At 43.6% G+C, this 23,642-nt stretch overlaps 1 protein-coding gene across 5 annotated transcripts; it reads left to right on the plus strand.

Moving 5' to 3' along the window:
• Positions 1-69: 69 nt before the first annotated feature.
• Positions 70-22,788, plus strand: sned1 (sushi, nidogen and EGF-like domains 1). 5 transcript variants are annotated; one of them, XM_070832031.1, is made up of 32 exons: positions 70-589; positions 6,908-7,195; positions 7,645-7,785; positions 7,943-8,105; positions 8,202-8,327; positions 8,602-8,715; positions 9,198-9,311; positions 9,841-9,954; positions 10,900-10,947; positions 11,044-11,154; positions 12,582-12,674; positions 12,819-12,953; positions 13,307-13,426; positions 13,744-13,860; positions 13,969-14,112; positions 14,509-14,682; positions 14,808-14,921; positions 15,022-15,135; positions 15,241-15,354; positions 15,456-15,572; positions 15,705-15,992; positions 16,133-16,316; positions 16,585-16,697; positions 17,425-17,703; positions 17,859-18,000; positions 18,096-18,178; positions 18,974-19,072; positions 19,330-19,446; positions 21,570-21,657; positions 21,790-21,869; positions 21,947-21,974; positions 22,131-22,788. In XM_070832031.1, exons 1-31 carry the CDS (start codon positions 371-373, stop codon positions 21,970-21,972), a joined length of 4,179 nt encoding a protein of 1,392 aa, XP_070688132.1. In that variant the 5' UTR covers positions 70-370; the 3' UTR covers positions 21,973-21,974; positions 22,131-22,788. The 5 variants fall into 5 exon arrangements, with proteins under 5 accessions (XP_070688132.1, XP_070688133.1, XP_070688129.1 ...); XM_070832032.1 differs by having other exon boundaries at positions 21,790-21,863; XM_070832028.1 differs by lacking the exons at positions 21,947-21,974; positions 22,131-22,788 and having other exon boundaries at positions 21,790-21,933.
• The last annotated feature ends 854 nt before the right edge of the window (positions 22,789-23,642 follow it).

The following is a 23,642-nucleotide window of genomic DNA, read 5'->3' on the forward strand; positions in this document are numbered from 1 at the left end:
TGTTAAAAAAAAAAAAAAAAAAAAAACATCTCAGCTGAATCACGCTGCTCCCCCTCTTTCATTCCTTCCCTCGTTTCATTTCAGTGAGACGGAGTGTGGCTCATGCAGTACCCAGCAGCAAGCAGAATGCAAGGAATCTACAGTATTCCCCTGTCTCACACAAGAAGCCCAGTTCACTCCTGAAGGACAAGTGAGGAGAGAAAGAGGGAGAGCCAGAGAGTAGTCAGGGGAGGATTCAGACTGCTGTGGTTGAGAGGAGGAACGTACGGTCTTGTCCTGTTCTGCTCTGCTCTTGTTGCCTCAGGTGTGTGTGCTCCTCCCTCTCCTACGCGGTGCCTGCTGTCAGCTCCATCCCTGGGTGGCTGAGGCCATGGTGTTGGTGCTGCAAGCCCTGCTGCCCTGCTTCTGCACCCTGCTCTCCCTGGACCTGCTGCCTGGGGTGGAACCCGCTGTGCCCCTGGAGGACTTCTACCCCTTTGGCCAAGACAAGGGGGACTCACAGACCATCGCTCAGGACGACGGAGGCTCCAGGCTCGTGGAGATCTCTGTTGCTTTCCCGTTCTTTGGAGACAGGCACACAGGACTCTATGTGAGTAGAGAGCAGTGTGTTTCTACTAATGTGTGTGTGTTTATGTCTTTATATGTCAGCATGTGTATGTGTGTGCATGCGCTTGGCAGTTGGCAATTGAAACTGACATGGTGTGGATTGTATAAGAGCCTCAGGGAGATGAGATTTGGCACGCAGCCAAATACTACATTGCAGTGCCCTTTGAGAGTTTGTATATGTTTGTGTGCGCTCACAAGCTCTGGTGTGTACCCTTATTTGTAGGATATCGCGTTTTCTCCTCGCGGGTGGAATCATAATCCTCCATGACTTTCTCTTCACTTTACATCTGCCCCCCCCCCCCCAGCACTCTTAGGGCTCTCAAGTGCACCAGGGAAGAGTGAGTAAGAAACTAGTAGAAGAGCAGTAGTAATCCCTGTTCTAGTAAGTTTACAATGAGCTGTTAAAGGAAACGGCCGTTTGTCTTCTTACTGTTTCTGCGGAGCATCTGTGAGCAGTTCTTTTTCAGAGAGAGCGGGAGGGAAAATATGCACGCTGGAGAGAGAGAAACAGTGCTCATGGGAGGAAGCAGAATGGTTTGACAAGGATTTTCGCGCACCACAGTGAAACACACTTTGATCTGCCTTTGTCATGTATTGGGTTCAGTTCCAGCGCATGGAAAGGCAGAACTCCTTTAAATCAACACCACCTGTTGTGGTTATGCATCCGCGTTCGCTCTGCGAATCCCCTCCTCCTCGTTCTGAGCCCCGCCTGCCTCCTCCCATCATGGGCAGGAGAGGCTGAGGAACCATGGCAACAATGGGCAAGGTCAGAGGTCGTCTTTCTAATCTGAGCATCTTTGCCAACGAGGGTGAGGTCAGTCTCCCAATGAAGACATTCATTTTCATTTGAACTCTTTAACATCTACACACAGCACACAGACAGCGACACTCTATTTTTAAGTGCAGTGTTTGAGAGTCTTTCTGAAGACTTAGAAACTCACTAGTCTGGAGTGTGTGTGTGTGTGTGTGTGTGTGTGTGTGTATCACACGTGCTGTCACATTGTGTTTCGCAAGTTTTGCAATGAATTCCAGTGCATCACTTCTGTGTTCCCCTGTAATAATACTGATACACAACAGTCTTATTAGACAAGATTAGACAGGTTACTGCTTGGCTTGACGATCTGAGATTGAATTATCATCTAACAGAGATAAAAAATCTCTCAGCACTCCACATTCTGCATTGTGCTGCATTAGTTGTGATGTGATATTCTGTAGCCCACTCTGCATCTCATTGGGCTGTAATTCTGTAGTCACGCAAGGCATAACACATTGTGACAGGCACTTGAAATTACAGTCACGCTCATTTTGAATGCCTCACCTGAATCCATTAAACATCTGCTGTAAAGCACACGGGCCACATGGTGATCTCTGCCACCAGTGAGCTGCTTTGAGCGGTTAGGCTAATATTTCAGTGAGCACGAAGGAGCTAAATTTGTATGAATAGTTTCTCCCAGGAGTTTGCCTCATGCCTCTGGGCTACTGCCGCATGGAAGCTGTAGAACCAAACCAATTTTAAATGGTTTGTGGGTGCTGTCTTACTTTATTATCATAACTGATTGGGTTTAGCAGCACACATACCTTGAAACCCCTCAGAGCAGATCCCGTTATACCCTCAACTATCAGCCTCTTGCTGTAGGGTTGTGTTTTTAGCACTTGTGATCAACAGATACAAGTGACTGCCACAGCCATGTGACATTTGGTTACAGAGGTCTCTAATGTCACATCAACAGACCCTTCGAATCCCTTTCCAAACATGGGTCCCCCCTGACTTTGTCCCTCTCCAGTCCCACTTCTGCCTCCTGGTAACCAGGCTGTCCCTCTGTTATGGTTTGTGTCTGGGAGTTCTCACACGTTGCTGGGATCTCTCCTCCTCCTCCTCCTCCTCCTCCTCCTCCTCCTCCTCCTCCTCCTCCTCCTCCTCCACCTCATTCTCCAGGTCCCCCCTACCCTCCTCCCACGCCTCAGATAATATGGCAGGGGTCTTCCCCCTGGAACTGTCCAGCTGCTTTATCTAAGAAATGACCAATCATTTTAACAGAACACAGATGTATCTGCAAAGCGTCTTAGTGGCTTCCAAACAATGCAGTTCACGGATTAACTACTCTTACGGATGGCCATTGTAAAGAACATGAAGGAGGATATCCAAGGTCAGAGAGGAAAGAACACAAGTCTAAAAGCAGATGTGAGAATAGATGGTTATGATCAAAGGCGTTTATTGTAGATACATGGACTCGTGGACTGTGGAAAGACTCAAGCTTTTCTAGGACTTGTTGTGTTTACATTAGGAAACATGGAGTCTGTAGTATTCAAATGTTGAAATACAATGTGGGATTATTCTGTAATTAGAAATAAACAATATTTAAACACAATTCAATTGCATTTTGAAAGGATCCTGCCAAAAACGTGCTACAGTGTAACTGCACTCTTTACAGATTGCACATCTGCTAGTGCTCATCTCCTCTTCTGAAGAGCTTCAACACTTGGACTTTGTGCTATTTCATTCACTCACTTTCACTCACCACTATGTATGGCCCAAAGATGTGTGCATCCAGGTTCATTCTTTGTACTCAGCAGGAGTGCTCTTTACATTGCATGGGTGGGATGAGAGACGTGACTGAGTGATGTCAGAAGCAGTTCAACCACCGTATTTTTACACATGCTTAAACGTCTAAAATGATGCACTTTAAAAGAACAGTTTGGCATTAGGGAAATAGGCTTATTCACTTTTAAGCGAATTCTTAAATTCAATTCTTGCGTAGAGTCAAAAGAGGAGATTAATACCACTCTAATGTCCGTCCATTAAATGTGAAGCTACAGCCAGGGGGTGGTTAGCTTAGCTGAGCATAAACACTGGAAGCTTGTATGTGTAAAAACAACAAGTTGTGGTTTTACAGGGGTGTTATTCACCAGACTACTTCTTGGCCGGGCGTGATGACTTCCTGGAATCTCAGCTGGTTGCCTGTTAATCTCACAGTGACGACAAGACTCCAGGAAGTCACCGCACCCAGCCAAGAAATAGTCTGGTACATCTTCTCATCTACCTCTCGGCAAGTAAGCAAATAAGCACTTTTCCCAAAATATCAAACAACTCAAACTTTATTTAAATCTATTTCAGTATACACTATTATTGACTAAAAGTTCAAGTTTGCAATTAAAGTTTAAATTGATCGCAAATTCAGTAGGAATTTTCTAAAAATGTAACTTTTATGACATTAAATTGCTTAATGGAAGTATTTTCAAACTCTTCTATACTTCTAAACTCCTGAAATTAGGAATTCCTACATTATACAGACCATTATAACAATGCACTCACATCTACGTACACCAAACCTCCACATCACTTGCACTATGGAAGCTGTATTAAAATCCTTCCACGCTGTTCCAGTCAGGATTTATTGCCTCAATCTAAACTCTTTGGAGATAAAGGTGAGCTGGGGCTCAGGACACAGGCCAAGTGCACAGACTGTCAGACTGTAGTCACTTCCTTCAGTCTCTCAAGTAATTTGACAAGCTTGTAACTGTGAAACCTCCGTTTTTGACAAGGAAAACTAATGTTTTCCTGAGTTGATCCATGGGCACCTTTTTCATTCAGGGGTTTGCTTTGGCTTGACTTGAGCCAGATGAAAGTTTATTTTAGTCCATAAATTGCTTGGCTCTAAAGAAAACCACCCAAGCAAAATCCTGGATACATCCGGCAAAGAATTCCCAAAAAATAACAAGGGAGTTGTAGAGTGGAGTGGCACCACTGAGAGTGAGAGAAAGAAATATGGGGAGAGAGATGCTTCTTACAAGGTTGACTGATCGCACCTCTCTCCCCTGTGAGTCTGACCTTGGTCATGTTACAGCATAACACAAGGCAGCTCTGAACCCATTCACTCTCTCACATAAGTGTGATGCATAACCACCCTTCGCTGGATCTCTGCTCTGGTTATAGCCTTGTTGGAATCCATGAGAAGAAGAAAAGTATGTGATATGAAGCAAAGAAAAAGGTCTAGAGTTCAGTTTAAATTCCTCTAAGGTCATGGCTATGTCAAAGTGGTCCCCTAAAAAATCTTAACAAGTAAGAAATACACTTGTTTAAACAGTTCCAGATGCTACAAGAGATTGGATTAGGCGATTAAACATATTCCAGTATTGGACTATAAACTCTGTTTAGTGTTCAGCATGATTTCCTACACTAATTTTGCTGTAAGATGGGTGACTTCCAGACCGCTGCCACCACAGGTCTCTCATTAGTGGGTATGTGGGTGTGGGAGGTTTGTAATTCATGTCCATCCCTCCATTCATCCAGCCCTGTGCCCTCTCTCTTGTTTTTCTCCCGGTATCAGATGGCGCTCTGGCTGACCCCTGGGCCCTGCCCCTGCAGTCGGTCCTCCTTTTCCCCACATCAGCCGCGTTCTCACCACATCACGCTGATGCAGAGGGGAAGACTGTGGTCGGGCAATTAACTGAGCCTCCGTGCCGTGCCAAACAAAACTTCCTCTGCTGTTTTTACAGCAAAGTCCTTCAAATTATGGTTTTCATACATGCAGGGAGCAGAGCTGAGCCATCTGACGTTGCTTTGTCACTGTCACATGCCGCTCGGTTTGAATGGAGAGAGGCAAAGTTCATGCCAGCGATCAAGAGAAACATGATAGGTGCCACGGTGGGAAGAATCTCCACTTGTTGATAATGTGCAGAAATTATGTATGTGTATTATGTATGAATGAATGAAGGCCTTTCATGGGGATTCAACCCTTCATCCTGTAGAACTTTCCTCTCTACTCAGGTTTAGTTTGTTTCCGAGGATGTTCAAAATTTTCAGACTCACAGTACTTCTTTTATCTACAACTATTGCAGGGAACCCTCTGGTAAGGACACGGTAAGGACAGTCATATTTACTGTCCAATCCTTATTTTTCCTCTCCTGCCATTTTGTCTTCAGTTTTACAAATTGCAGCTTAAAGCTGCACTAAGCAATGTTTTTTATATTATAATGGATCAAATGATTTTGTGTAATGTGAAAGTGGATGCTTGAAGTGATAAACCCACAAATAATTATCGCCCAACTTTGTAGTTTTTTTATCTTTACGCTCATTGTTTTGGTTTTACAATCTGTAACATCACTGTTTTGGTTCAGCCTCACCACTTTTACCAACCTTGTTTTTCTTTTTAGCAAAAAACGCTCCGATAAACCACCTGTGCACTACCTGCCCAGCACCAAACAACAGAAACAGTTAATGACTGACTGGTGGACATAATGGATCATTATGCAGCTAAAGAGTCAGACATTTTTCCTTTGGAGTTGTCAGAGATTAAAACAGAGCCGAAAGTAGAGTGAATATTGGACTTAACGTTGTCCAGGTGGCCAGAAAGACGCCTGTTAATGAATACTAATGTTGCTCTATACTCTGCTGGATGTGTATATAGGCATCTATTAGCTAATATGTCAGCTATGTAACTTTATATGGTGGTAGAATGTCAATGCTGTGTTTTCAGCTTTTTCTGCTGCCCCAAGAGTCCAATCAATTATTGCTGCTTTAAGTGTGACCACAGAATGACTAAAATGTAAAATGTAAGAAACGATGAGTGCAACGATCAGTTATTTTCTGTGAGAAATGAATTGATTCGTCTATAAATGTCAGAAACGGTGAAAAAACCTGTTGCAGTTTTCTTCACATTACTAATTTGTCTGACCAGCAGTCCAAAATGATATTCAGTGTACAAACAAACAAATCCTCTCCTTTGAGAGTGAAAGTGATTGTTGGTTTATTTTCTGTTGATCGACTAACCACTTATTCAGCTAATTGCTTCAACAATACACCAATCATTGACCTTTTAAAGCTGATCCTTTAGGTGGATGATATTTCACCCCGCTTCTGTACATAGCTGCAGTGCTGAGCGTGCGTTTCTCACAGAGGAGATGTGTGGACGAGGGGAGGATGGGTTCATTTATTTGGTTACTTTGCTGTTGGCAGACATCTGTGGATTTAAAGGTTGTGAACATCCGCCCTGGTGTGATGACTTTGCAGGTGCATGAGCAGCACAAACTTGGTTTTCTCAGCTGCTGTCATTTCACGGAATAAAGGTAGCGTCTGTTTGCTACATGCCAAGTGCAAACATCCGTTATGGGAGCGCTGCTGCCCCATGCTGCTGTTTGCCCTGTAAGGTCAGAATACGTCTGTTTGTCCACCTTTGCCTTGCCATCTCTGCACTTGCACTCGAACCCCGCCTCAAGTTGCAGTGGCTTAATGTGACATGTTGCACAAAATATATCACTATATGACTAATCTCTAATACAACCCCGACTATCTCCTCCTCAGGTTAACAACAATGGCCTTGTATCTTTCCTGAGGGAGGTGTCTCAGTTCACACCTGTGGCTTTTCCAATCGCCGGTGACAGAAGGGTTGTGGCACCGTTCTGGGCTGATGTGGACAACCGTCGAGCAGGGAAAGTCTTCTACAGAGAGAGCCGGGAGCCCTCCATCCTGAGGAGGGCTTCAAGTGATGTCAGAACGTACTTCTCAGAGTTCCCCAACTTCAACGCAACATGGCTCCTCATTTGTACTTGGCACAAAGTTACTTTCTTTGGAGGCAACTCCCACACACCGGTATAAACTCACTTTACTTCACAGCTCTCCCACTACCATTTAGCTACTGCTTAACCATCTCTGATTATTTATGTATCTTTAGGGCCTAGATCAGTGAGTATCAGTATCAGCATCAGGGGTACTCGTACTCATCTAACAGGGATGAACTTCTGGGAACCTCTGGCCTTGATAATCTCAAGTCCCACGAAATAGCCTTGGTCTTATTGGGTAAGATTGGGATATAATGTGTGGTTAGAAAGCGCAGCTATTGGATTTCATTTTAATGATGATTGTGAATTTCTTGCGATCTGCCTCAACAACTGGCCCAGAGAAGTCTATTACGTCTCTAGCCTGACTGAGATTTAGGAATCTGTAGCATTGGAGTGAGGAGTCTGTCAGATGCATGCATTATTACCAGATTTCATGGAAATCAGGAAATGGTTTAACCGAGCCTGTTCTTCTCAATGCAGGTAAATACTTTCCAAGTGGTGCTTATTACAGATGGAGAGATTTCCTTCACTATATTCCAGTACAATAACATCACTTGGACCACAGGCATGCATGCCAGCAGTGGAGGAAACCTGGCTGGGCTGGGAGGGATCGCAGCGCAGGTAAGATGCCATGGTTATTCGCCGATCGTGACAGTCACAGTTTGGAACGGTCAGCACAATCTGCTTCCTGTGAAGATGCATACTACATTTTCCAGGTGTCTAAACTCTAATTCAGCAATCCTTTGTGATGTCTTCCTCCGTGTTACTCTCTTCCCAGGCAGGATTCAATGCTGGTGATGGAAAGCGCTATTTCAACATCCCCGGCTCTCGCACGGCTGATGTGGTAAACGTCGAGGGGACCACCAATGTGGGCTACCCGGGCAGATGGGTGTTCCGTATAGACGATGCAAACGTGGAAGTGGGTGGCTGCAACAACTCCGGTAAGACCTGCGGCTGAGATATTAGTTCTTCCATTCCTGGGTGTCTTAATACTTCTGCTTTTAGGTTTCCTTAGGTTTACTGATTTCTCTCTGCAGCATCTGTGTGCCCACACCTGCGACCATGTCTGAATGGAGGCCAGTGCATCGACGACTGTATTACAGGCAACCCCTCCTTCACTTGCTCCTGCTTGGCTGGCTTCACCGGCCGAAGATGCCAGATTGGTGAGTTATGGTTGACACCGCTTCCTGCTCTGGTGTGCTCGACACACACTGCGCACTGTGAGTGAATACCTGTCCACCTGAGATCAGCCAGGAAAAATAATGCGAACTTGTAAAAAAAATACTAGTGACTTGCTAAAAGGACACACAGATATTTCGTTAATACCTGTATCAGCATTCTCCTCACACATTACCTTACTATCTGACCTTGGCCAGATGTTTTCTTCTAATTAAAAAAGTAACACTACCTCCTTTGTGTTTTTCACTGTATCCGTAGATGTCAATGAGTGTGCCTCATATCCGTGCCAGAACGGAGGGACTTGTGAAGACCAGATTAATAGTTTCATCTGTCAGTGTCCTCCCGGATACACTGGGATTCAGTGTGAAACAGGTACAGAAGCTGGTTTCACTTACATTTTTTTTATTTCCTCTCTCTAGAATACTTTCTAGAGAACTGCTCAAAAATGTAAACTTAGAGTAACAGCTTGTACAAGAGTTGATCATGTTTTGGGGTAAATATAAAGACATTTTTCATGTCATCAGAAAATCCACGCTTCTTCTCTTCAGCCTCTTCATACACAAAATAGGCTGAAGACCAGGAAAAATTCTGATTAATCAAAGTGCTTTTGTGCCTCATTAAGCAGTTTCCACACACAAAAAAAAAGAATTTTAGAATATCGTGGTCCAGCCTCTCTGGAGCTTCTGTGCTTATTCCCACAGTCCAGCATGTGGAGATGTATCAAACCTCTTCTAATACCTTTCACAGCCAGCAGCACATACTTGCAGAGTGAGGGGAGCAGTGTGGCGGATATATTAATCAGCTGAGTAAATATTCCATGAGCGTGTCTCTCTGTCCTTGTGTGTGTGTTACAGACATTGACGAGTGCAACGACAGACCCTGTCTCAACAACGCGTCTTGTGTACAAGGAGCTGGCAGTTTCACCTGTGTGTGTGAACCGGGATACACTGGTGTCCTGTGTGAGACAGGTGAGCAAGGGGTTTTCACACTCTGGGGGAAAGTAGGCATCTCCCTCTAGAGGAAATATTTTCTGCTGCTTTCTACATCAAACTCAGTCATTTTGGCAGATGTTTCTCAGTCTACCTAGACAAATGTGTCCAAGTCGAGGTTCTGGTTAAATTCATTTGCAAACAGCTCTTTTTTTTTCTCGGTTTCACACAATGTAGCAATGAACCACAGTGAGGAAGTTCACTGAAGTCAGGTCGGTTTACTAATCTCGCTCCTCTTGTGATTGATTGTTGATGAAACTTGAACCCAGCAGGGAATTAAATTAGCGGGCCCTGCACAGTTCATGAATCCTTGTATCTACATGAGAAGGGATTACTCTTAATACTAGACACCTGGTCAATGAAACTCAATGTTTTCAGAAAGGAAGTTCAGTGCTCTTAATCCTGCTCAATGTCTTAGACAACAACCCTTTTGCTTCTCCATGTGAAGACTGAAAACGTGAAACTGAATGAAGAGAATAAGCTTCTTTTTTTTTTGTGCGTCCTCCAGACATAAATGAATGCGAGTCGCAGCCCTGTCTGAATGGAGGAGAGTGCTTTGATCAGGTGGCCAACTTCACCTGTATTTGTCCCGCTGCCTTCACTGGAGCGCTCTGTGAGACAGGTGACTTGAATTCAACTTGAATTCTGCCAGAAAAGCATATTTGGGAAAATGGGTCTTGATAGAAAACGTAGACATAGCATGTAAGTTATGTTTGGCTTGCAATAATTAGTGATTTTCCAACTGGGACAGGCACAAAGGGAAACCTATCATACCTCTCTGTTTATGGCTATGAACTCTAAGTGAGCTCGCTCTGTCGCTTCTCCAGTCAGTGTTCTCCCAAGAATGTCAGCTATATTGCCAATGCAAACATTTTCATCATACTTTGTTGGCTGTTACCACACAATTGTGCTTCTTATTATTTAACAGGGTCACAAATCTTGACAAGTGTCAGGAAAAAAATGGGGTCTCTGGTCTTTGTCATGTAGTTAAAACTCTATAGCATCACAAAATCTGACTGGTCACAGATTTCTGTAGCATGAAATCACAGCTCTAATAATTACTGACCGTATCTAAATACTGGCAGTAGAGCTAAATATTCTAATCAGGTCACACAGCTAGTTTAACTGTGATTGAGGACTGTGCCATATGCAAATTCCCTCCATCTGTTTGTCCATCAGCCTGGCTACATATCAGTCTAATAGAGTTACTATCTGTGCAAGTCTGGTTTGAAGGGTCACTTCACCCAAATTACAAAATGAATCTGATATATTGGCCAACATTCAGATTTTATTCATACATGAACATAAATGTGTAACATTTTCAATAAGAATGTCTTAAATCTTTGGCATTTCTGCTTTGCAATTACTTGTTACCGCCTGACCAACACACTGTATGGGTGGATGAAAATATACATGTGATAAGCTGCTGCTGCTGAATTAATAATCATTCAGGCTGTTATTTTTGCACATTCTCACTTAGCTCTAGTTAGTTTTGTCACTCAGATAGTTTGGGGTGTATTTGGGGTGAACCAAGCCTTTAAAGCATGTTCCTGTGTTCCTTTCTCAGAGCTAATGGTGCTTCAGGTCAATTCAACTGAGGCAGAAAACCAAACAGGTAAATGCAAGTACAGCGACAGCCAGAGCTTTGCCAAATATTTTCACCCACAGTTGGATTCTTTCACCTCAGCCTATCATGCTTCCCCAAATGCAGCCACGTGTGACGAAGACGAAGACTGCAAGACGCACCAGATTTGCGAACACACCAGCTCGGGAATCTCCAACTGTACATGTGCTCCGGGCTTCTATGGTGACAAGTGTGAAGGTATCGCACACTGACGCTCGCTGCAGGCAGCTGGGCAGGTAGAGAGCAGACTGGGGTATTTAGAGAGGAGCTGTGCTATCCCACAGGAATTTGGAGCTCTGCCCTGGAAGAGGCTGCTGTGATGATGGATTATTGTAATTATCAAAACTGACACGGCCTCGCCCAGTTTACTACGGGAACCAGTCGCTTGATGTTGTGAATAATTGTTTTATAGCACATTTTATTAGTTTACCAACAAGAGGAAGTGCTTTGTCTAGACTTAAAAAGGCCTCTTTATGAGTCAAAGCTGGTCTTTGGTATTCAGGTCATTTCTTCAGACAGAGCTGTTGAAATATGCATGCTTCCACACTGCTACTTGCTTCTCTGGAAGTTGGCCATTGCACCACACTATAGTTTCAAGCACAGCTGCTGCCTGCATAACCATAGGGCAAGTTCAACACAAACTATGTAAAATGCCATCAGCCTCAAACTTCCTTTCACAAATGCATATGAAGTTATTTTTATAGCATGTTTAATGCCTGCATCATATTATATTTGCGTTAGAAAATAAGCATTGAGCCGTTTAAAGCTAATTCAGGCTCCCCTGAGAGAAGTGGTGTCACCCTCTGATAGCAGTTGTTGCAAGGTTGTTTTTTTTTTTTCTCTTTTTTCCCCACCAAAGCTTTTTAATAGTATTTGAGCTATTGCAAATGCATGCTACTTCTCACCCTTGAGCTGAAATAACTATCAGTGCTTATATAGGCTCTCTTAAATCTCTCAAATACTTTCCTGCCTGGCTCACTTGGAAGGCACAGTGGAAAAAGGAGCAGGATCCTCCGAGGAAGAGAAAGAAGTGGGACTCAGAAGTGCCTAATCAGGCTCCCAGATCAAAGGGCCCGGCCCGCACAGGTGGCCAATGAAAGTGTGTCTTGCAAATTAACAATCCATTAATTGCCCTCGGGGCCATACATTTCGCTCGCAAAATATGCTCCATATCATCGGAAAAATAATACCCTCCACCGTGCTCCCGGGACTTCAAAGAGGAACCATTTAGCTGTGATACGGCCGCGTCCTTTGATCCACTGCTGCAATTAGGAAGGAGAGGAAAATAAAAACATTCTTACAATTTGTACAGAGCGGATGTGCAGCATGCTGGCTGGTAATCCTCTGCTCCTGTGAACTTTGTTGGAAAAGATTAGGGAAAGAGAAATGACAGCGAATCAATACATAGTTTACAGTGTGGCAGATGAAAGGCCCCGAGCATATGGTGCACATGTTGACCATTTATACCTTCTGCCTCTGTTTGCACTTAGACCAATACTGAAAACTTAACACAGTTTAAGTAGTTGCTTTCAAGTAGCTCGAGCAAACTTTCCAGCTTTTAGCCTCTCTCTCTCTCTCTCTCTCTCTTACACATACATGCACTCTCTCTGTTCCTGTGTGTGTAGAGGAATGTCTTTGCCAGAATGGGGGTGTCTGTGTGGACATCAATGGGACTTGTGAATGCCCTTCAGGCTACACAGGACTCTACTGTCAGTTTGGTAGGTATGATACGTATAATCCTATCAGGTGTCTCACTAGGGCTGTGATGAATGTGAAATAATGGGGTACTGTGAGATCACAAATGTCTCAAACCTTTATTCCTAAATTTGTGAACCGGCCTTTCACAATCCCTTTCTTCTCAGAAGTAACCCAGACACCGTGCAGTAACAACAGGCCGTGCCCCGATGGAGGTCCCTGTTTGGAGTATGGAGGGGCCTACCTATGTACATGTCAGACCAGTGGAACAGAGCTTGATCACAAGGACTTCTACCCCTATGGTAAGAGCCTCAGGCACCATCCCAACATCAGGGCACTTTGCAGCTATGTGTCACTGCATGAGCAGCCAGTTTCTATAGCGACAAACACATTTTCAAACACACTGGCCTCGACAAGTGTAACTTTCTATTTCAAAAGCAATGGTCACATTTGCAATTTACATTTACGACATTTCTGTGATTTATGCTGCTGTTGAATGTTCATGGGAGAGTTTGTATTTGATTCAATCATAAAGTGACAAATAATCTGTGTTTTTTAAAGGTTGGACCAAGCCCACATGCTTGAATGAAATTAAAAAGGTTTACCGTTTCCCAGTGCAATGGAACACAGTCAAGTCTCGGTGTGTGTTTTTCAGTACAGCCCCGATCGGTCTGCGACTCCTCTCCGTGTCTGAATGGGGGCTACTGCTACGAGCGGGATGGAGGCTACACCTGCGAATGCAAATACGGATACTGGGGGAAGCACTGTGAAAAAGGTAGCATAGCTGATAAAACACTGGAGGAATGCTTTCACATGAGCTTTATCAAAACATCCCTCAGACTTGTGTGTTATTACTGGGGCTCAAATACAGCTTTAATACACTAGGAAACGTGCCATTACTTGTAATGCTGCTTGAAAAATTATAATGCTGAAAGGCTTAGGATAATTTGTATTTATGACTGAGTTATGAGCTATTTTCCTGAATTATGACTTGCAATGTAGCTGCCATGCACTGGAACAGATTTATTTTGTGTGATTAAAAGCTAGAGTAGTCCCTGCTTCAAGGATTCCCTTCTCCATGTCTCTTTCCAGTTAGACTCAATACCTGCGCTTCTGGTCCCTGTCGCAATGGGGGCTCCTGTAAGGAAGAGGCAGGGAGCTACAGATGTGTGTGTCCTTACAGATTCACTGGAAAACACTGTGAAGTGGGTGAGTATTTTCATACTCGCTGCGAACGCGCTCGAAAGCGTGTGCAGAAATGACCAAAAGCAATTGTCATTATCAATAATAATCCCCAGTGTGTATGTTTTCTTGCAGGAAAGCCAGACCCCTGTGCCTCCAGCCCCTGTCTGAATGGGGGCACATGTTTTCACTACATAGGAAAGTACAAATGTGAATGCACTGAGGCCTTCAGCGGCAGGCACTGTGAAATAAGCAGGAGCTCAGCAACAACCTCCGCAAGTAAGCAGAATGTGCTTCACCACACAATAATGTCCAAATCTCACTGCGATGCTGAAGTCTGTACAATGCTGACTGAAATAGATTGGCACAGGCAGGGGGTATCCTGAGCTGTTAAGTGTAGAGATAATCTTAGCGGTGTTGCTGCGCTAGAGGCCCCACGTTAACAGATATAGCACAGCTTCATAAGCTATATAAAGTAAGACCTGATTAGACCTGTTGTTTCATGTGTACACATTCTAACTGTACGCTGGAGGTAATTTTGGATGAGGGCGAGCACAGAGAGCCTCGATGGAAAACACCTCTACCGTTGCCTTTAGTCCGTCCTGGTTGAGCTCCTGTTTGTGAGCTTGTGTTACCATGCAGCCATGCTGACATTATCAGTGTGTTTGTATTCAGAGCTGGGCTGTGGGCTGCCTCCACAAGTGAAGCATGCTGAGGTCCAGTTCTCCTCAACAACACCAGGCTCCATGGCTGTGTATATATGCCATTCAGGCTTCATGTCTGTGCCCAGAGCCACCCAGAGCATCTGTGGCATTCAGGGAGACTGGAGCCAGCCACCCATTTGTGAGGGTCCGTAACATTGCACCAACACATGTACACACACATCGAAAGATCCAGTCATTACCACAGTTTCAGCTCTAAACTGTTTTATCGCTGTTGATTTATGCTGATTTCTTAATTTCCCATAATTACAGAGATCAACGAATGTCTATCACAGCCTTGTCTTAATGGTGGCACATGTCGGAACCTAGTGGGATCCTACCAGTGCGAGTGTCATAGTGGCTTCAGTGGAAAGCGCTGTCAGACAGGTAAAGCCCAATGACAGTTATTTACTATTAAAAGCCGAAATTCAGTGAACATCCACGCATATGTACTTCCTGTGTATATGTGTGTTTCATCTACCTCAAGATATAAATGAATGCCTGTCGAAACCCTGCAAGCATGGGGGGACATGTGAGGACCAGCTTGGCTCCTACTTGTGTCACTGTCCACATGGCTTCAAAGGCCAGAACTGTGAAACAGGTACAGTGTTCGTTCAACCTGTTACATTACATTCTAGCTTATGCGTTTTAACACACAGATTATACAGGACAGCTATCAAATTGTACCGTAAATATCTGTGTGCAGAGCAGGACGTGTGTGAACCCAACCCCTGTCTAAATGGAGGTGCGTGTCGGGGTTACAGACGGAATTATTTGTGCATATGCAAAGACGGTTTCTTTGGGGACCAGTGCCAGATGTGTAAGTGACTTTGCGTCTTCTGCCTCACAAGTCTGTTTCTTTCCTATCATCTTGTGACATGAACCTTAGTGTACTCTCTGCTTGTCTTTGCCACCCCCAAGTGGAGAACCCGTGTGTACTGCAACCTTGTGGAAATCGTGGCCTCTGCAGGAGTGACAGGAGAGGGAACTACAACTGTGTTTGTAAAGTAGGACACACAGGCAAAGACTGTGAGAAAGGTCAGTTGGAGTCACACAAAACTAATCAGCTTCCAGCTCAGTCAGCTTATCACCTCATCCTCTGTATCGCAAAGACAACTCTGTAATTATTTAATGTATGGATTAGACATGTAAGGTTGCCACTGTTCCCAGACCTGTTGCCTCCGTCTGGTCTCCATGTGCTGCGTGTGGAGGAGAACGAGTTGGAGCTGCGCTGGGATGAGCCGGAGCCCTCACACAGCCTGATCAGCGGGTTCCTTGTCACTTATGGTCCTCTGGGGCGAAGCAATCGCAAATCGGACTTGCTGGACAGGCAGAAGTCAACCCACGTCATGCGAGGCCTGGTGCCCGGCCTGCTGTACAACATCTCCACCTTCTCCACCAAACGCAACACCAACAGCAACGACGTCAGCCAGCCTGCCACCGCACTGATACGCACCAGTAGGCACCCTCGTTAATGCTGTAGTAGTAAGAGAAGACTCCTGGAAAGTTTGAATAGATGGTCTGCATGAATGGTCATTTGTAACTCTGTGTGTGTGTGTGCATGCGTGTGTGTGTGTGTGTGTGTGTGCGCACTATAGGACCTCGGCGTGTGGAGCAGCTACAGGTGGTCAATGTGACCTCTTCTCAGGTGTGGCTGAGCTGGCTGGTTCAGGCTGCTCGTCATGCAGCAGTCAGCAGGGTGCACGTCTCTCTGCTACCTTCAGATGGGAGTGAGGCTCGCACTGCTGTACTCAACGTGAGCACCACTGAGCACACCTTCAGGTCAGGTTCTGCACCTTGATTCAAAAGAACACTGATGACCCAGAATTTCAATGTATTGCACAGACCTGCAGCATCCTTTGTGTCCACTAAACGGTGCTGTTGAAGCGCTGTCCTTTGAATAACTTTAGGTAATGTATCTTTTGACCACCAGAGGGCACTATTTTGTACCATTTTGGTGCTCCTAACAGCGATCTGAGGGTGATGGGGTCAGGTGTCATGCTTTGTTTGCTGTCATGTAACATTTTGTCACCCTCTGTGTGCATCACAGTTCATTACTCCCTGGTCAGATGTACACAGTGGATGTGTTGACTCAAAGTGGAATCAGACCAGACGAGTTTCCCTCCACCAGCCACTCAGCTGGACCACTGCAATTCTGGACAAGTAGGTTAAACACCACCATTCAGCAGCCAAGTATATATTGTGTCAAAATGATTATAACAGATGCTGTTAGGATTTAAATTTGATCATTTCTAATTTAAAATTTTCTCTCTGCATTCTGCATATATCAGGTGTACGGTTCATTTATATGTGATCATCACAGTTTTGTAGCCACGTGTCAACTAAAACTTTCACTTAACCTTCACATGTATGTTTTTAACCTCATCCCCTGTAACATTTTGAACTAGGCCGAATGTGACTGGGCAGGGGACTCAGACACACACTTCCCCCATCTCAACACACTAGTCATAAGCACATTTAAACAGGTTGTAAGAGTTCATTCACACATTTATAAACAACTGTAAACATACCGCAAAGCATTTAATAAATGTTCTGTATCCCACTATATCCTATAAATAATGACTATAAAGCAATGTTAAGCAAACTAAAATTGTAAACATTATGTTATTTAAGAAACTGACCACCCTGAGCAGTGTGTCACCCTTAACCTGATCAGAAACAGGTATTTAATCATTATTGTTTGTTGGGAATAAATAGGAATGTAAGGGACAGTTCTGATGTGTAGCTGGTAGGAACATGTCAATGTCACTCAATCATGTGACAAAAGCATCAAGTGAATCAATCAATGCAAATAAAGTTAAAAGACAGTGACTTTAGTTACCAGTTAAACAAAGCAAAAAGAAGATATCTACATGTGTTTTTGCCTCAGGGCCCCTCCCCCCACAGAACCTCTCCCTGTCACATGTGACCACTAACTCCGCGCTGATCACCTGGAGCCGCCACCCGAGAAACGTCCCAGATGGCTTTGTGGTCAACGTGACCAGAGGGTTGAACACCCGGAGTCGCTTCCTGCCCAATGGGAAATTAGGATCATACACCCTGCGTGAACTGACGCCAGGGCAGCACTACTATGTGGCTCTCACATCTGTCAGAACCGCAGGGCAGGAACAGATCCACAGCGTTCCTCAACACTTAACCTTCACTACCTGTGAGTGAACGTTTCACTACGGTGATCATGATCTGCAGCGTCTGATCTAGAAATGTTGTCTTTTGTGTGAACACTGCTGATGCTATCTAGCTAAAGTAAACTAGTTATGCAAAATAGACTTTTTGCACAATCTGTATACATTCTCTTTGACCCAGTGCCAATGGAGGCAAGAGCAGGGAGAAGAGAGAGGCCAAATGTGACTGGACAGGGGACTCAGGTCGGACGCACACTTCCCCCATCCCAGCCTCAGGTACTGGGAGGCACAACAGAAACGGAGAACTCACAGGAGCTGCCCAGGTACACTCAGAAAGTTGGTCTTGAAAACATATACAATGGAAATGCTTGAATTCACCGTTGATGCTGAACAAATAGCAACGTTTTCTCTGTTGCAGATACACAGAACTCATTGACAGAAGGGGAAAGATAACTGCCAAGTTCACTCACTTGCCTCGAAAAGCCATTCGGCATCGCACTAGTAAGTACAAATAGGGAGGAAACGTATATACATATACATATATGTTTCATACTTTCATGTTAAAATTTGACATCACTGCCATTTTTTAAGCTCCTAAAGCCTAAAGAATAATTCCAGACAGTTTTACATTTTTCTGTGAAACTAACATGCTACACTAACATATTGAAACTGTTCTGATTTGCTCAGGATGTCCATACATTAAGAGCGTAATCTTATTTGCTTATCTTGATGCAGATGGAATAAGTTAGGCCATGGTCCTTTAACCATATGCTCCTAACCATGGCGTGTCTGGATGAAATATAGCTGGTCCTCCAATGTAAACTGGACCCTCTGCTATCACACAAACAGACCCACATTATCTGACACATGCTGTTCGCTTCATTTAGCAGCTTTTGATAAAGACAAGTCAGAAAACAATAGCTTTCAGAAATAAACTTTTTTCATTTCCATACGATCATCTTTTGTAATGTATTTTAACTTCATGCATGCCATTGCAGAGATTCAGAGCCGATAGCCTAAACAGAAAAGCTGTTTTACAGATGTTATCTTGTGCTCTAGAGAATACGCTTCCTTTCTGGGATTGTTCTGCCCCTTTGAATGATGTTACGCCCATGATGTCATACTATGGTTTTTGACCATTTTGCCAAATCAGTACTGACGTGTTTCATCGTTCCAGGCTGAGGGATGTACACAAAACCTTTAATGTGTCTTGTTTAGTGGGCTGTCTACTCTGCTGCCTGTCGTTTATTTCGTCTTTTTACGCCGATTCATGACAGGAAACGTTTTGCCTTGCAGAACCTGACCCGCCAATTAGATTAGAGAAGATGGAGGAAACAACAAACAAAATCAGCCTTGCACTGGAGATTCAGGAGGAAGGTTTAAGAACGAAGCCTGGTGGGTGTCTTGGTGTTTGCTCCAATAATTTATCATTAGTTTTATCTGTGTTTACCAAGTGTCAATGCCAATCTTGAAAGATGTAACATTCAGGAAAGCATACTGGTAAAAAAAAAAAAAAAAGGGGGGGGGTTGTCTAAGAGGTAGAGGCTATCAACACATGGTATCAGCTGTAGTTAATGTGGCGTACTGGGCCTGAAACCTGAGAGTCGTACTCTTCTGTACTGTGGGTGTTGATGGCAGCTGTTGTCTTTTAGAGTTGCCTCAGGACTGCCGCAGTCTGCCCTGCCAGAACGGGGGTACATGTGTCAACGGAGGGGACTCCTTCATCTGCGACTGTGCAGCGGGGTTCAAGGGCAGACAGTGTGAACTGTGTAAGTTTATGTGCTTCCTCTCCCCACACATATATATACACACACAGACACATATTTGTCTTTGACACTTGCTCAAGTTCCATCCATCCTTTAGCTATATCTGTTTATCCTTTTGCATCATGCTAACATTTTCTATTTAGCACTAAACACAAAGTACATCAGAGTCTGATGGGAATGCCATTAGTTTAGCAGGATTTGGTTACACACTAAAGAATGGGACATTTGATCTGATGGTGGAGCTAGATTAAAAAAAAAAAATCAGGGCATCAATTAAGTGATTGATAATTGATCCTGAGGGGAACATGAATGTCTGTATTCTCTGTATTTATCTGATAATGGGGAAAGACGTCTGCTGACCAGCTGTCTAGATGTCATGGGTGTCATTCAGGATTCACAGGCTTGTCTGTGTGTTCCCTAGGGTTGTAATTCTGCTTCCTCTCAGGGTGACCGTAGCATCTGATGGTGTGACGTTACAGTACAATCTATGTTAGATTTGCATTTCATCATGTAAACTGACATGGAGCGTGGAGGTATGTATAGACCTCTGGCTTCTCAAAAGCAGGAAACACGCTCCACTGACAGTTGACCCCTCTGACATGTATGAATGGCTCGGTTAACTCGAAGGCTTTGGGGCATGAATGTACACTATGAATACAGTGTACAGCGAAGGCACAAAGCAGCATATTATTTGTACCGCACCACTTTCCTTCATTTTTTCCTGGAGCTGGAGTTTCATTAATTACTCAGTGTTTCTTTCGAATGTTCTGTTGGCTGTGTGAGACAGCAGTATGTCACCTGTGGACAATGTCCTTCTTTGTTCAGATTTTCCTCTTCTGTCTATCCAGTGTCTCACAGATACATCTTCAGCCCAATTTTCAAGGGCTCATTTCATTTTGGCTCAAATAGCTCAAAAGAACATGTGACAGGTTTCTTCATGTAGGAAGCGGGTTTCTGTCTTCATAAGAGAAGCCTTATTCCACTAAATTAAATCAAATCCTTCAACAGTCCAATGACTGGAATCTCCCCATGTGCTCTCTTATTCCTTTTTAAGATGTGCTGCACAGTTATGACTCAAGCCGCCAGCTTGTATTAAATGTATCTATGACAGACTGTAAATGGGGAAGCTGCCAGCAGCCGGGGGGAAAAGTCTTTTGGCCATCACTACTACTTTGTGTGGATCACAGCCAGTAGGAAAGCTTTATCCACACTGTGTCCAATACCTGTCTGATAACTAAAACACGTGTTCACACATTTATCAGAGTTGTTCATATCTGTATATGCTACAATATTACTGCATGGACTCAATCCGAATTTAGGAGCATGAAGAAAATGGAATTTCTTACTCAACAGGAATGTCTATTAATATATATATATATATATATATGACTATTCAGATCATTGGTGATGAAAAGCAACAAGCTGTACCAATCATATTGTCCATCCAGAAGCTTCTGTAAAAACTACCTTCCAGAGAGATTTTACCTTCAGTTATTGCACTCGTCAGTCTTTACGTCCATCACAGAATTCAGTTATTTCAACATTGCAGACTTTATTTTCGCACGGAAACGGAATATAGTAGGTTTATGTGTATCTACAGCTGCTACAGCTGATCAGTCTGGAATAATGAGTATTTTGAAATATCAGCGTACTTTGCATTGGATGCACGGTGTGAGATATGATTGTCTATATGTTGTTTATGAAAACTTAGTGAGTCAAAAACTGTTCAAAATAAGAAAAGTCATAGCAGATGTCTGCAAAGAATAAAAACATGTAGCTTCATCATGTTTTTCACACTAAGTGAATGCAGGGAATACACTCAGTGACATCTAGTGAAACACATGAAAACAAGCGGGAAATGCAGTAAAAGAGTATCGCTGATAATTGGACGTTGATGAAGCTGTGACTGAGGAGACACTGGACATAGCCTCACCCCTCTTGAGTCCCTTTCTTCCCCTAAACATCCAGCGTCAGACTGTTTAAACATTCCTTTCCTAAAACCATCCATCAGCCAGAGAGCAGGGCCCAGCTCCATCCCGCATGACTCCTAAACCATCCGGCAGACTTTTCCTCGCTCACAATGCTTAAAACATTCATACCTCATGTTGTGTGACGGCTGTTTGCAGCGTGCCAGCGAGTGCCCCACCCCTGCACCCGTCTCTACTCTGAAACGAAGAGCGTGCCCGTCTGGGAGGGCGGAGTGTGCCACTACCTGTAAGTCATATCAGGCCTTGCACTTGTCATGACATATGTGATGTCTAAACATGTGAAGTGCAAAGCTGAAGACACATAGAGATTATTTAAGACTAATGGACCAAATCCATAAGTCTGCTATGCTCTTTGCAGGTACAAAAGGACATATAAAGTACAGCAGGATGTTTGTTACCGAGAGATTTGTGAACCGATGCTTCCCACCAGAGGTCAGAGTAAGTTGGAAAAGCTGCATGAACAGTGTTGAAGTTGTTTTTACCAAATAAACCAATGCAATTCTTCTTCTTAACAGGCAGAAGAACAAACAGACAACAATAAAGGTTTGTTTTCTTTAACACAATCAACATAATGATATTTTTTGTAAGTGATTTTTTTCCCCTCTAATGATGTATAAGCGCTGCTGCTGCTGCTGTAGAGAATCACATGATTTTCAACAATTATCCCAAAAATGAGCCTTTTCTCCGTTTTTTTTCTAGAGCACTTGGATACTGATGAAAGGACTGTCATCACTGTCATGTGAAAAACCTTACTTCAATTTTGGTGTTTATAATCTACTTGAAGTAACTGTTTATGGTCATGTTTGTGCTGAGAAACCCTGTCAGAACCCACTGTAACATTTTAGAGAGCAGATCATCGTTCATAAGGTTGTATTGGTTCATTCCTGAGAGCTGTGTTTGTGGCTCCGCGCTTCTCGAAAGGACTTCAACCAGTCAGATGAAAAATGGCCCCAATCATTTATCATTTGTGACGCTCGATGGCTGATTTTTCATACAAACGCGTTCAAATATTAATGGTAAGCAGTTCTCTGCGCTGCAACAGAGACCTCATATACCTCATTTCCATGTCCGTGCTGACACATTAAGGAGAGTTTTTTTTGTTGTTTGTGATTCAGCTGCAGGTTTGTCCCTCAGGGAAATAACTGTAGAGTGTTCAGAGTCCCAATCTTTTCCTTACACCGGCCCCCGTGATCTCCTTATAAAGACGATGGGAAATGTATGTCTTCTCCACACCACATAAATTCATCTCTTCCCCTGACAACGGTGCACAGTGTCCTCTGTGCATAAACATCTTTCTCTGTGTCTTGGCAGGCATCACTGCTCGCTATTCTGTAAATAGTGTTTATAGGCCATTTTGTAGGTGAATATTTTAATAATAAAAATGTTAAAATGTAATTTTGTGTGTGTGTCTGGTGTGTCTTTGGGTTGATATTTGCATCCTGGATTATATCTTCATCCAAGACCCTACATGTATGCACAGGAACCAGCTAAGTGTTTCTGCTCTGTCACCATCATACAGACACGGTCAGCCACTAGATGTATTTAATCATTTTACTGTCAACCATTCAAAGAGCCAGTCAGTTCAAAAGTTGTAAAAATCACCTGATTGGAAGTGTTTATTAGTTAATGAGTTCATTGAAGGGTGGACAATCATTTTGAACAATAAAGGGGGAATATTGTACGTCATACTTAAAGTGTAAACTAGTAGTTACTGCTATCTGTGCCTACTTTGTGTCGTATTGTTGCACAAGTGCACAGTAGAACACAGTGTTCAGCACAGACAGAAAATAAAGGCTCCAACTTAAATCCAAAAGAGGCAAATAGGGACACGTCTCACTGCAGAAAACAAACAGTGGGCAGGTCTGTGTTCTCGATCAGCAGTGATCCACCCAAGTAACCGTGGATTTCTCCAAAATCCCCTCAGAAAAGAAAAAAACAAACGCATTACATCACAAACATTTTTCAGCAGGCCAGGATTGTCTTGTGATTATTTTATTTTCATTCATTCCTCATTAACAGCAAGGGTCGAAAGTTATGAAAAAAACATGTGAGCATGGCAACTTTACACCCAGGACTTAAAAGAGCAGGGCAGTGAAGGGTCCACTGCACTGAAGGCCAGTGATTGAAGACCCCTGACCTGACCCATGAAAGCAGCGCAAACAGAAAGCACACAGCATGCTCTTCAGCTCATCTTCTTTTTTCACTTCACAG

Source organism: Pempheris klunzingeri, chromosome 6 (assembly GCF_042242105.1).
Source record: "Pempheris klunzingeri isolate RE-2024b chromosome 6, fPemKlu1.hap1, whole genome shotgun sequence".
Classification (NCBI taxonomy): domain Eukaryota; kingdom Metazoa; phylum Chordata; class Actinopteri; order Acropomatiformes; family Pempheridae; genus Pempheris; species Pempheris klunzingeri.

Bases quoted from the DNA above. Each gene is read 5' to 3' on its own strand.
- sned1 (XM_070832028.1), top strand. From the start codon at position 371: ATGGTGTTGGTGCTGCAAGCCCTGCTGCCCTGCTTCTGCACCCTGCTC. The intron at 13,861-13,968 runs GTGAGTATTTTC...GTTTTCTTGCAG, and splicing joins TGGAAAACACTGTGAAGTGG to GAAAGCCAGACCCCTGTGCC. The intron at 19,073-19,329 runs GTGGGTGTCTTG...GTTGTCTTTTAG, and splicing joins AGGTTTAAGAACGAAGCCTG to AGTTGCCTCAGGACTGCCGC.